The following is a 13,886-nucleotide window of genomic DNA, read 5'->3' on the forward strand; positions in this document are numbered from 1 at the left end:
CCAGGACAAGCAATAGTGATGGGTAAGCCGAGGTCAGGGCAACAGGCAGACAAGGGTAACCGAGGGACAGGCAAAAGGTCAGGGTCACAGGCAAACAGGAGAAGTCAGGGACGAGCCAAAAACGGTACACAGGAAGGTAAACGTAGCACACTGCAGACAGGAAATTAAGCTAACAACACGGTTGAACAGCACTGCAGACCTGCAGTGCAAAAGTTATTATAGACTTCCTGTGATGGCCTGGGGTGGAGCCATACAGGGAGGAAGGTGATAAAAGACAGCCAGGAAGAGAGTCAGGCCTCTAATCAACACATGGAGACAGGTAAGCTGCCAGACTTTATTGCATATCCATGACAATTACATACCCGGGTATATGGGCACAATTCCACCAAAACTCCAATCGGGCCCTTTGGTGATAATATCTGCTTGTACATTGGTTATTAATCTCTTCCTATATAAAACTTGTATTATTTCTACATTGGTGTACATCTACATATTTATGGTTAAGGTTGTATGCTGGTTTCAGTAGTTCTTCTGCTTCCAATTACTTTGGATTCTTGGTTATTTCTCAGGAAGGGGATCCCCTCTATTCACAGAGGCCCTGTCCTGGGTGGAGGCACTGCCAACTTTATTATCAATCCCACTTTTCCACTCAGCGAAGATTCTGGTTCTCTTATGTAGCGCAATATCCTGTGGGGAGGGCCATTTTTCACCCCGCCCCCACCCCCCCCAGAAGAGGGCTACAAGGGTGCACAAGAAACAATATGAATATGAATGAATGTAACTGCAAGTAACACAAAAACCAACGAGAATCTTCATTTTAAGAAAACCATCACCGATTTGCGTCTATAGACACCGACACGTTACATCCTCCTGTGTTTGGCAAAAGAATTCCACCCAAAGCTCACCTTCAAGTCATTGCTGAGGCTTCGTTGTTTAAGCGATGACGTCCCAGCTCCTCGTTCACAGAAATCCCAACCTGCAAACACTCGGATGCTGATGGGGGTTCGGTAGTCTCGGGTCCGAATTCGTCTTTGTGTTATCCCTTTCACTGTGCTGAGACAACAAAAGGACAGAAAGTTAAATGTAACGACCAACAGGCTTTAATGTGCAAAATTCCATATTTCACTAAGATTGCATTATATAGACGCTGAAAGATGAATTCCTATTGGTTGCTTTTTTACCACAAAGAGCCCTATAAGGCTGGCTTTACATGGAAAGATATCTCTTTAAAGTGGAGTTCCACCCAAAATTGGAAATTCCGCTTATCTAATTTCTCCCCACCCCCTCCAGTGCCACATTTGGCCCCTTTCGGGGGGAGCGGGTACCCGTTTTTGACAGGTGCTCTGGCCCCACTTCCCGCTGTAGCGAGGTACGTCACAAGTTCCGCCCCCCCTCCTCCTTCCCCTGCTGCCAGACCAGTAAGAAAGATAACTCATCTGGGCATTCTGGGCATAAGCAAAAACATATTCCCTTTCATGCTCGTAAGAATTGGGCACTGGCTAATAAATATGCGCATGCGCGAACTCGAGCCGTCGTGCGCGCCGGCGCTTGCGTGCACCTGTGACAGATGCTGGTGCCAAACAGACTATTTAAACACAGCCAGTGCTCAGGATCAGTGCTGCTTCGTCTTCAGCCTCCTGTGTATCTGTGATCCTGTGAACCTGCATCCTGCTTCCAGTTGCTGACCTGGCTTGTCTTGACCAGTCTCTGAACTCCACCTGCATCGACCTCGGCTGGTCCCCTGACCCCGCTTCTGTCTGCTCCTTGGCTTCTGTTCCACTGAACGGTTCCAGACCCCGCATAACTACTGACCACGTTCCTGTCTGTGCCCTGTACCTGATCCATCCCGTCTGTCAATGACCCGGCCTGCCTGACCTTGCTACTCTGCCTGCTGTCGGCAGCACCAGCTGCCTGCCTACTTGCCTACTTTATTGCTATGACAAGCCCCTTTGGGCAGTGACAGGTACTCTTTATGGAGATATCATGGGTCTATTAGACCCCTGATCCCTTCTCTGCCCTTCAAAGCATCTGATCAAGCACAGATGTGTTTTATGGGCTGTTTCCTTGGCTGTATCAGCCAGGGAAAGATAGCTCTAAAACTGATAATGACAACTTCAAAATCATCATCCCTTTTGGCTTCATTAGTCACAGAGGAGATGGGGGAAAGTATGTTCCTCCATCTCCTCTGTGGGCAGCTGACACAACCGGTGGAACAGGAGAGCCTAGGAATGGCAGTGCTGTAAAAGTGATCGGGTTGCTGTAAAGCTCTTGTATCACTATTACAGTAAAGCTGATTGACGGCTGAAAAATATAATACCAGGATATGGTAATAAACGCCTGTTTTTGAGGCTGTGTGTGTGTATATATATATATATATGCCCTATGAGCAGAAAACGGTTAAATTCTCCAATCACATGTGAGAAAGCTCAGCCACCCCAACATGGTTTGAAGAAGTAAGTGATGGAAGACGGAGAAGGGGGTAAACATCTGCCATGCCTACAAAGGGCTTGTTGGCAACTTTGATTATAAATCAGATCCTACCTCTGCAGGAGGCCAAGCCCACACAGAGACAAGAAGAGGAGAGGGGTGAGCAGGTAAGCCACCCGGGTATTGAATGAAGATTCTGATCCCGTCATCTCACTGTAATGTCCATAGAAAAGGTAAGTGTCTTCCATGAAGCCCTAAAAGATAAGAGATCAGACAATGTTATATTTTATAGACATAAGTGTGCACAGCCTATGGCATTAGGGTGTGCACCCCACAACTCAAACACTTGTGTGTATGTGTGTGGGATGGGGCTAAGAGAGAGAGAGAGGGGGTATAAGAGTGGGGAGGGCGAGAGGGGGTAAGAGTAAGGTGACCAGATTTTTAAAATGAGATCCGGGGACATGTTTTTTTTTTTTTTTTACTAGTAATGGCGGAAATCAGCGACTCTCTGTCCATCGTCGCCGCCTGCCTCACAGCATGTCAAGTCTTACTCTATGGGCCCCGCCTACTACTGGGTGGGGAGCAGAGGAAGATAAGCAGGCAGGCGGCTGGCCGGGACTTAAGCCAAGGCAGAAGAACATGCGAGCGGAGCTGGATGGGTATGCGCCCGAAACTGAAGAAATATTCCTTCCGCTCTGACCAGCCCATGATCATCAGAAAGGGGCACAGATAATGGAAAAAAATACAACCCCTAAGCTAGTAGGAGCAGGGTAATTCCGATAAAAAAAATTCTATTCTGCACTGATTGTCTTTGAAATTGCCCCAGCCCCTGTTCAATTCCAATCCAGGGACAAATCCAGGGACAGGCTTGGTCCGGGGACAGTATCCTCAATCCAGGGACTGTCCCCAGAAACCGGGGATGTCTGGTCACCCTAGGTAAGAGAGAGGGGAGGGTGAAAGGGGTAAGAGAGAGGGAAGGGTGAGAGGGGTAAGAGAGAGGGAAGGGTGAGAAGGAGTAAGAGAGAGGGAAGGGTGAGAAGGAGTAAGAGAGAGGGAAGGGCGGGAGGGGGTAGGAGAGAGGGGAGGGTGAGGGGGGTAAAAGAGAGGGAGGGTAAGAAAGGGGAAGGTGAGAGTAGGGAGGACGAGAGGGAGTAAAAGAGAGGGAGGGTGAGAGAGGGGAGCGTGAGAGAGGGTAAGAGAAAGAGGAGGGCAAGATGGGGTAAGAGAAAGGGGAGTACAAAAGGGGGTAAGAGAGAGAGGAGGGTGGAGGGTTAAGAGAGAGGGGAGGGCGAGGAGGCTAAGAGAGTGGGGAGGGTGAGAGGGCTAAGAGAGAGAGAGGTGGGTAAGAGAGTGGGGAGGGAGAGAGGGGGTAAAGGAGAGGGATGGTAAGTGAGGGGATGGTGAGAGGGGGTAAAAGAGAGGGATGGTAAGAGAGGGGAGGGTGAGAGGGTGTAAGAGAAAGAGGAGGGCGAGAGGGGGGTAAGAGAGTGGGGAGGGTGAGAGGGGGTAAGAGAGAGGGAAGGGTGAGGGGGTAAGAGAGAGAGGGGTAAGAGAGTGAGAGAAAAAGAGGGTAAGAAAGAGAGAGATAGAGGGGGGTAGGAGAGTGGTGAGGGCAAGAGTGGGGTAAAAGAGAGGGAGGGGGAGAGAGGGGATGGCAAGGGGGCTAAGAGAGAGGGGAGGGTGAGGGGGCTAAAAGAGAGAGAAAGAGGGGTAAGAGAGAAAGAGGTGTAAGAGAGAAAGATAAAGGGGGTAAGAAAGAGAGAGAGAGGGGGGGTAAAAGAGAGGGAGGGTGAGAGAGGGGAGGGTGAGAGGGGGTAACAGAAAGAGGAGGGCGAGAGGGGGTAAGAGAGATGGGGGGAAAAGGGGGATAAGAGAAAGGGGAGGGTGAGGGGGCTAAGAGAGAGATAGGGGGGTAGGAGAATGGGGAGGGCGAGAGGAGGTAAAAGAGAAGGAGGGTGAGAGGGGGTAAGAGAAAGAGGAGGGCGATAGGGGGTAAATTCACTGTATCACCTTTATATATATTGGGGGGGGGGGGGTTATTGTAATATGTATATGGGAGTGTGATGTGTTATTTATTTTTATTTTTTTAATGAAGACAAGTCATCGACATTCGTGGAACGGCGCCATCTATTGCCTTAGTACTGTACGGGGATTTATTGATTGATGTCACCCACTTCTCCGGTGAAGACGTCCAGTAGAGCATCATGAAAGGATCTAATGGGTAAGGAAGTCACGTTTCCACAAGGTGCTGCTGGGAAGAGAATGAAAAATATAAAGACAATATCAAAATGATATCATAAGAGGATCCCTTTGCGTGTCGGCCACATCAGCACATTCTGTCTTACATTTCATGACATTTAGACTATTCAAGGAGGATTCTGATTGGCTGTTAAGGACAGGTAATCTCAGCTACAGTTAGGGCCATGGATTAGGGGGTACCACCAGTCCTCCTGTACGGGGCCCAGGCCAGTAGGTGGGCCCAGCAGCTGGGTATTTTAAATGTTCTTGCCCCCCTGTGTGAGGCATAGTGCCCCCCCCCCACCCCCATAGTGCTGCCGGCTTCTCTCCTCCCCTTTCCTGCAAAGAAACAATAGGATCCTTCAGGAAGGAGAGTGGTGGAAGAATCCAGTAAATATGCCTTATTTACCAGCCCCTTCCTTTCCTGAATGAACGCATTGAGTGATTGGTACTGATCACTCATATTGGTACATTCATAACTGAAGCATAGTAAACTGTGTTTATTTGGGGTTGGCCGTATAGGGCCCCGTGGTTTCTAACAGCAGCCCCGGGCTACAACAATCCTCTACAACAAAAGAAAGACCTCTTACCATGAAGACGGTGAGTGGAGCCTTTGAGGGACGCGGTGGGAATGATGACCAGGCCGGTGGTAAGAAGAAATGATATGAAATTCAGCAGCATCAGGAAACGCAGGAAGGAGAAATAGGAGCTGATACTGGAACCGAACTTCCCTGGTGCATGATGGGAAAATATGATATTTTTGGTTGGGTTAAGTCGATCTAAATTTTAACTGAATGACAATCTGTTTATTAACACCTTTCTGCTGCCACTCCCCCATCTCCACTCCATCAACCACTCCTCTACCAGTTGTGTCCCCACCAGTCACACCAGCTTCCCAGGGACCTCTTTCATCAACCGCTCCCTTATTGGCCATGTCCCCACCAGTCACACAGCCCCCCTACTACCTCCCCCCCCCCCAGACACCTCTCCCCCATCAACCACTCCAGTCATATCCCTCAGGAACCTCTTCTTCCATCAACCGCTCCCTTATTGGCCATGTCCCCACCAGTCACACAGATTTCCCTCCTTCTTTTCCCTCCTTAGCCACCACTCCCCAACAACCACTCCTCTACCAGTTGTGCCCCAACCAGTCACACTGACTCCCCAGGCATCTCTTCTTCCATCAACTACTCCTTTATTGGCCATGTCTTTACCAGTCACGCAGATTTCCTCCTTCCTTTCCTTCCCCCGCCACCTCTCCCCATCAACCACTCCTTTACCAGTTGTGCCCCTACCAGTCACACCATCTATCTCCCCATGGATCTCTTCTTCCATCAACTACTCCCTTATTGGCCATGTCTCCACCAGTCACACAGCCTCCCTACTACCTTTCCCCCCCAGACACCTCTCCCCCATCAACCACTCCTCTACCAGTTGCGTCACACCCCTCAGGCACCTCTTCTTCCATCAACCGCTCCTTTATTGGCCATGTCCCCACTAGTCACACAGCTGCTCTCCTTCCTTTGTCCCCCATCAACCCCTCCTCTACCAGTTGTGCCCCCACCAGTGACACAGCCCCCTACTTTATTTCCGCCAGGCACCTCTCCCTCATCCACGACTCCTCTACCAGTTGTGCCCTCACCAGTTGCACCGGCTCCACAGGGACCTTTTTTGGCTATGTCTCCACCAGTCACGCAGCTCCCCACTACTTTCTACCGGCACCTCTCCCCCATCAAAGACTCCTCTACCAGTTGTGCCCCCACCAGTCACACCGGCTCTCTTGTGACCTTTTCTCCCATCAACTACTGACTGTGTCCCCACCAGTTGCACAGCTACCCCCTCCCCTCCCAGGCCCCCCCCCCCCTAAGCAACTCTCCAAAAAACACTCCTCTACCACCCATGTCCAAACCAGTCACAGAGTTCCACCCTCTTCCCCCGGACAACTCTCCCCATCAAACTTTTCCTCTGCCAGCCATGTCCCCACTTGCCATGCCCTCCTTTGCCCCAGGCACCTCTCCCCTATCAACCATTCCTCTACCAGTTGTGTTCCCACCAGTCACATTGGTTTTTGGTTGAACTAGATGGACTTGTGTGTTTTTTCAAACTTGCTACCTATATAACTATATGTCTTCCACCAGTCACCTCTGGAGTTAGTGCTTTGTGAAGCAAAATATTATTTCTGGATTGTGATTTTTACTGGCTGCATGCTTCTCCTGGGCCGGGCAATTTTCAGAAAGAGACTATCAAAATGTATTTTCTCCCAGTTCAGCTTTCTTTTTATATGTACTGTTTGGTCTCTCACCTCTGATGGCGATAAGTGTCTTCTGCCACAGCTTCATTGTTGCCAGGATCTGCAGGCTTTTGGCCCAGGCGGGACGCAGACATGAGCAATATTTTTGGGTAAAGGGAATCCAGAATCGAGGACTTCCAGTCTGATGAGCCTCCCTGTGCACAGAAAAAAGACGTCTCCATTTGTATAAGACAATTCACAAATGTTGACGCGTCCACGGTTTTCCAAGACTTCAGTTATTGGTCTAAAGGAGCCGCGAATCTGGACTTCTTCCCACCATTCCCAAACTCCCTGAACATCTCCCCTAACCGTTCCTAGTGCCCAAGGGCCCGTGCACACTGGCTTCAAAAAATGCCTGTGCTCTTAGCAGAAAAAAACGCTAATGTTGAGTGTTTTTGTACTAGCATTTAGGAGCGTTTAGCGTTTTTTTTTTTTGCCAGGAAACCGCTCTCAAAAACACAAAACGGAAGGCTTTTTCTTTCTAACGCTAAACCCAGAGCTTAAAATATTGACCTAATAATGTGCATGGACACATAGGAAAACATTAGTTGCTTCTACGGGCAAACCGCTAAACTCCTCTAGGAGCAGCGTTTTTTTAAGCCAGTGTGCATGGACCTTACCGCCGTATAGTCATATGAGGTTGGCAGGAACCCTCGCACAATTTTGACACATTTTTGGGACCATTGTCATTTTCACAGCAAAAAATGCTATAAAAATGCATTGTTTACTGTGAAAATGACAATTGCAGTTTGGGTGTTAACCACTAGGGGGCGCTGAAGGGGTTAAGTGTGACCTCATGTGTGTTTCTAACTGTAGGGGGGCGGGGCTGGACGTCTGACGTCATTGCTCATCTTTCCCTATATCAGGGAACACACGATCGATGACGGCGCCACAGTGAATAACGGGGAAGGTGTGTTTACACTCACCTCTCCCCGTTCTTCAGCTCCGGGGACCGATCGCGGGACTCCAGCGGCGATCGGGTCCGCGACCCACGGCTGGGCATTAAACAATCACGTACAGGTACGTGATTGTGCCCGGCCGTGCCATTCTGCTGACGTATATCGGCGTTAGGCGGTCTTTAAGTGGTTAAAAAACAATTTGGGATATTTATTATAGTAAAAAGTCAAAAATATTGGCCCAGATTCAAGTAGCAATTGCGCCTGTGTAACCATAGGTTACACGGCGCAATTGCTTACTTGCTCCGACGTTACGAGTGCTCCTGATTCAGGAACATCGTAACACCGACTGCAGCCTAAAATCGGCGTGGCATAAGGCTCTTATGCCACGCATATTTTAGGCTGCATTCTTGCGATGCCCGCTAGGGGGCGCTCCCATTGTGCTCAGTGTATAGTATGCAAATTGCATACTAATACCGATTCACAATGTTGCGCGAGCCCTGCTTACGCAAGTTACGTTGTTTCCGTATGGCGTGTTTAGCGTAATTCTGCCCCTTCTAATAGTAAGGGCAGCCAATGCTAAAGGATACCCGTCGTTCCCGCCTCGCGATATTTGAATGTTACGTCGTTTGCGTAAGTGATTCGTGAATGGCGCTGGACGCCATTCACTTTCACTCTGAAGCAAATGACGTCCTTGCGACGTCATTTGCCGCAATGCATGTCGGGGAAAAAAAGATCAAAATTGTATTTGGGTACAACGTCACGCGACTGCGCAATTGTCATTCAAAGTGTGACAGCGCTGAAAGATGAAAATTGGCGTGGGTGGGAAGGGGGTGAAAATGCCCGGTATTGAAGGTGTTAAAACATTTTAATATCTGAGCTCCATGTATACATGAATTTGCGTTTGTATTGGCAACTCCTGCCCTCGGCTTCCTTCCCTGTTTCAGCAGCCAGGCTGGGCACTTCTACTGACCTGTTTTTATGAGCGGTGGTTTATCACCGGAAAGGCGGCGCCTCGCTGGCGGAAGTGGGTGTAAAGAAATTATATGTGAAAAAAAACGAATGTGATGTAAAATTAGATACATTTGATGTGAAAATAAATAGTTTAGAAACACAATTGATAACAAATGCCAAAGTGAATAAATACCAAGTTCACGGGATGACACTGAAACATAAAAAAAACGTACATATAGGGCCAGATTCTCGTACATTTACGTTGCTCCTGGGCAGCGTAACGTATGTGATTTACGTTACACCGCCGCAGGTTTACAGCCTGATTCTCAGAACACTTACCTGTAAACTTGCGGCGGTGTATCGTTAATTCGCTCGGCGCAAGCCCGCCCAATTCAAATGGGGCGGGCACCATTTAAACTAGGCGCGCTCCCGCGCCGAGCGTACTGCGCATGCTCCGTCGGGTAAATTACCCGACGTGCATTGCGCTAAATGACGTCGCCCCGACGTCATTTGCTTAGACGTTTACGTAAATGGCGTCCAGCGCCATTCACAGACGTCTTACGCAAACAACGTAATTTTTTTAAAATTCGACGCGGGAACGACGGCCATACTTAACATTGGTTGCCCCTCCTAATAGCAGGGGCAACCTTACGCTACGGAAACAACGTCAATTCTCAGCGTCGACCTCGCGTATGTTCGGGAATCTCGCGTAATTACCTCATTTGCATAGACAACAGGAAAAACGACGATGCGACACCTAGCGGCGGGAAAAAAAATTGCTTTTAAGATCTGACAGCGTAAGAGCCTTACGCCTGTCAGATCTAATGGGTATCTATGCGTAACTGATTCTAAGAATCAGTCGCATAGATACCCGGGGCCAGATGAGGAGTTACGACGGCGCAAATGGTGTTGCGCCGTTGTAACGCCTTTGAGAATCTGGGCCATAGTCCATAAAATATATATATATGTATATCAGTGAAAAAAACGGCAATCAGAATTTTTTTTTTAGAAAAATCTTTTCTGATTGCCGTTTTTTTTACTGATATACATATCTATATATTTTATGTACCTTTTTTTTTATGTTTCAGTGTCATCCCGTGAACTTGGTATTTATTCACTTTGGCACTTGTTATCAAATGTGTTTCTAAACTATTTATTTTCACATCAAATGTATCTAATTTTACATCACATTCGTTTTTTTTCACATATAATTTTTTCAACCTTTCAGCGACACGGGTCATTTCACCTTCCAATTATGAGTCGGGTCAAAGCATATTAACATAAAACACGCCCCCTCAGCCGAATTTGAATTAGGCGCGCTTGCGCCCGCCGCATTTACGCTACGCCGCCCTAAGTAAGGAGGCAAGTACTTTGAGAATACAGTACTTGCCTCTCTTACTTAAGGCGGCGTAGTGTAAACACGCTAGGCTACGCCGCCTTATAGTTGCGCGCCCCTACCTGAATCTACCTATATGTCTCCTCATGTGATGCAGAGGCAACATGGAGGTGCGGAAACTTAAAGGGGTATTAAAGGTAATTTTTTCCCCCCCTAAATATCTTCCTTTACCTTAGTGCAGTCCTCCTTCACTTACCTGGCAGGGGAGACACCATGATCATGAAGGTGGTTCTCCCAGGGCGAGGCACGGCTATTGCACACTCTAGGCCGTGCTGATCGTGGTTGTCTTCCCTGACGCTTCTCTGCCTTTTGGCTGGGACTGGGTGTGGTATCTGTCCTTATCAGTTGTCAGCGGAGCGCTGAAGCACCTCCTACATGGGGAGGGTGGATGCAATCCAATGACGTCATTGCACCTGGAAGGATGGTTTCAGCAGGGACTACGCTGTGCTGCCCGACAGAATACTGGGGGCCGGCCCATGGTTGAGTCTGAGCCATCTGGAAGGGTGCTCCTGGTGAGGATGGGTACTGCGCTTGGTCTTGGTCTTTTTGCCGAGTTCTAGTCTGGCCTTCTGGCTGGCTGGTGTAAGTGCTATCTCTGTCAGCGATCCGGTTGGAGGAGATGGTAATGCCCTGTGGTAAGACGGGGTAGAGCCATGCAAATCCGCTGGGTTGACGGAGGGTCTGGAGGGGCTAGTATTGGTGGAGGCTGTTACCTGAGCGGCAGTTCTCCCCAAGAAAACCTTGAAGGGCTCTCTATCTGGCAGGGGTGGAGGGCTGCACTGGCTGGTCGGGGTGTCGGATATGGAAGGAAAAGCCTATGGTGCATGTGCCCCTGGAGTGGCAGTCCAGGGGTATCTGAAGATCACTGTGTGTGAGGGAAACATTGATTTAAGATACCACGGTCACTGCACCAGCTACACGCTTTTTTTAGCACCTGCCTCCTGGGCCGGGCCTTTTGGCTAGGACCGGAGGAATTTTTTATTCCTGGCCGGAGGGCCTGGTCATTGTTTCACCACAATGGCCACTTCTTTCACTCTCCTCTCCACTATCCCTTCCCCCACTTTATTTTATTTAAGCCTGTGTTTGTCACTTTTTTGTCTTTTTTTGTTGTGCACGTTTTGTCACTGTGTGATTAGTAGGGTGCGGGTCCTCGGGCCAGCCCTGAACGTCTTGGGAGTGGGTGGACATGGCCTTCTGGCTTAGTTCGCCTGCTCTCATGGGGTCTCCCTTCGGGGGAGCCCCACCTAGTACTGGGAGGGTTCTGTTTCGGCAGTCCCTCCGAGGAAGTTGGGTCCGTGTCGGCTTCGGTTGCTCGGACCACAGTACCTCAGTCCCCGTCTGTAGCCTAACGCCCCGGGGGATCAGGGTTTGGGTCCCTCTTCACAGGAGGACCACTTGACGTTGCACCCGTCTGCACGTTTTTGTGAACCCTCTTTATGTGTGTGCACATTTTTTCTGCACCGGGTGGAGTTTTTTGGGTGTGTTCACACGCCATAGGCTTTTAAAAAAAAAAAAAAAAAAGTCCTCCTTCACTTACCTCATCCTTCCATTTTGCTTTTAAATGTCCTTATTTCTTCTGAGAAATCCTCACTTCCTGTTCTTCTGTCTGTAACTCCACACCGTAATGCGAGGCTTTCTCCCTGGTGTGGAGTGTCGTGCTCGCCCCCTTGGACTATAGGAGATTCTACGCAGATAGAGAAAGGAGCTGTGTGTTAGTGGGCATCCTGATTCTCCTGTAGTCTAAGGCACGACACCCCACACCAGGGAGAAAGCCTCGCATTACTGTGTGGAGTTACAGACAGAAGAACAGCAAGTGAGGATTTCTCAGAAGAAATAAGGACATTTAAAAGCAAAATGGAAGGATGAGGTAAAATGTTGGTGATGCCCATCAGACCTGAATCAGAAATAATAAACATGGCCATGTAAAGGCACATACCTCAGACTCTGCTTCTCCCTCATAGGGATCGGCTTGTCCCGCAGGTCACTTTTCTTGGCCTTTGTCTTCCTTGTTCTTCCTCCAGTGTTCCATTCCTCCGGTGGCTTGTCCTTCATTTCACAAACTTGTGTCCCTATCCTGTGTGCGAAGTTACATACAAATATTAATAGCAAAGTCCCTAAGCAGGATGGTAAAGCTGTCATTTTTGTAAGTAGTAGCTATTACCTTCAGGGGAGGGCTGGGCCGGGGAGCAGGGTGGCAGATGCCTCCCAGGCTGCCCTGACTAGCCGCTGCCCGCTTCCGTTTTTTTGAATTCTGGTCTAGGAAGTTGGGTCGGGGGCATGGCCTCGGCGGCTGACCACTAGCTGTTGCATTCCAGGAGTTGTAGTCCACGCTTAAGCTCCCGGCGGGTGGAAAACAGAGCAGTGCAGAGGAAACTACAACTCCCGGAGACCGGATTCTTGGAAGCGGCTATACTTAACATTGGCTGCGCCTCATAGAAGCAGGGGTAAGTATACGCCGGGAAAACCGCTACGGAAACGTCGTAACAACACTGCGTCGGGTCCGCGTACGTTCGTGAATTGGCGTAGCTCGCTGATTTACATATTTCTCAGTGTAAATCAGCGAGAACGCCCCCCGCGCCATTTTTAAATTGCAGATAAGATCCGATGGTGTAACACAGTTACACCTGTCGGATCTTAGGCATATCTATGCGTAACTGATTCTATGAATCAGGCGCATAGATACGACCAGACTAAGTCAGAGATACGACGGCGTATGAGGAGATACACCGTCGTATCTCTCTGTGAATCTAGCCCAAAAAGTGCATTTTATATACAACTATAGAGATCAGACCCAAACGAGGGACAAATGAGGAGGAATGTGGGACATTGGTCCAAATCCGGGACAGTTGGGAGGTATGGGATAAGGCTCGTTATGTTCAGCCCTGTGACTGTCATTTTGAAATCTCATTGGACTGAAAATAACTGTCACTTTTGTAAACAATAAAGATCCTTTTCCCGGCCTTGTCATCCTTTCAATCCAGAGGACCGTCCCCCCCCCTGACCCCGTCCCCTTGCATTGAATTAGGAGGGTTGTCACCTCTGACACTCACTTACCTCGCTTGGTGTTTATTTCGGGACCGCTCCCCTCCTGTGCTCTGGTGGTGTTACTGATAAGTTCAGACGGGAAGTTGTGATGCGCCTACATCTATAACAGAGGAAACCACACGAAAGGGAGTGTCAGCTCTTCTACCCGGGTGTAGGGGGGGGGGGGGAGGGGGGGCGGCAGACCTCAGTCATGGTGATCCGCTGACGTGTCAGTAACGGAGCCGCTACAATGTAACAGAACAACGGAAACGAGGAGATTATGGGAAGACATTGAGACGGCCAACCGCAAGAAGGTAAAGGAGTAGATCCCAAGATGACGGCGGGGCTGCCATGAGCAGGCATTGTGTGTAATGGCAACTTACAACCCGTACCGAGACAAACAGGGCTGGACGCCTGAAAATGCTTGATATCTGGCTGTCTCTGCCTTTGGGGTCAGTAGTGTTTCAGTCCTAGGCCTGGAACAAGACATAGAAACCACTGGATCAGCATGACAGCCAGGCAGCCATCATTTTCAAATGGGAGGCCAGCAATGGCTTATTACACTGGGGTGGATACACTAAAGGCAAATAGACTATGCACTCTGCAAAAGGCATATGCTCCAGGGCTTAGCAATGGATGGGGCAGAAGATTTGTGCTAGGA

The 13,886-nt window shown here is 49.2% G+C and overlaps 2 protein-coding genes and 1 non-coding gene across 4 annotated transcripts in view; 2 read left to right on the plus strand and 1 right to left on the minus strand.

Moving 5' to 3' along the window:
• The window catches only part of TMC8 (transmembrane channel like 8), a 28,857-nt gene extending 15,475 nt beyond the window's left edge, over window positions 1-13,382 (minus strand). Inside the window, exons 1-7 of one of the 2 annotated variants that reach the window (XM_040331055.1) lie at window positions 13,256-13,382; window positions 12,138-12,275; window positions 6,968-7,110; window positions 5,256-5,396; window positions 4,602-4,675; window positions 2,542-2,681; window positions 906-1,053 (exon numbers count right to left, since the gene is read on the minus strand). In XM_040331055.1, the coding sequence (XP_040186989.1) occupies window positions 906-1,053; window positions 2,542-2,681; window positions 4,602-4,675; window positions 5,256-5,396; window positions 6,968-7,110; window positions 12,138-12,253 (762 nt within the window). In that variant the 5' untranslated portion in view covers window positions 12,254-12,275; window positions 13,256-13,382. Of the gene's footprint in view, window positions 1-905; window positions 1,054-2,541; window positions 2,682-4,601; window positions 4,679-5,255; window positions 5,397-6,967; window positions 7,111-12,137; window positions 12,276-13,255 lie in introns of both variants that reach the window. The other variant, XM_040331053.1, reaches the window with a different exon arrangement.
• LOC120919641 lies at window positions 10,390-10,548 on the plus strand. Its single transcript, XR_005744605.1, has one exon. It is a non-coding gene; the product is annotated as a U1 spliceosomal RNA (small nuclear RNA).
• A 45-nt stretch (window positions 13,383-13,427) lies between the features above and the next one.
• TMC6 (transmembrane channel like 6) overlaps window positions 13,428-13,886 on the plus strand; it is a 45,053-nt gene continuing 44,594 nt past the window's right edge. Inside the window, exon 1 of the mRNA XM_040331049.1 lies at window positions 13,428-13,539. The gene's annotated coding sequence lies outside the window, so the exon portion shown is untranslated. The remainder of the gene's footprint in view (window positions 13,540-13,886) is intronic.

Source organism: Rana temporaria, chromosome 12 (genome assembly GCF_905171775.1).
Source record: "Rana temporaria chromosome 12, aRanTem1.1, whole genome shotgun sequence".
Lineage (NCBI taxonomy): Eukaryota > Metazoa > Chordata > Amphibia > Anura > Ranidae > Rana > Rana temporaria.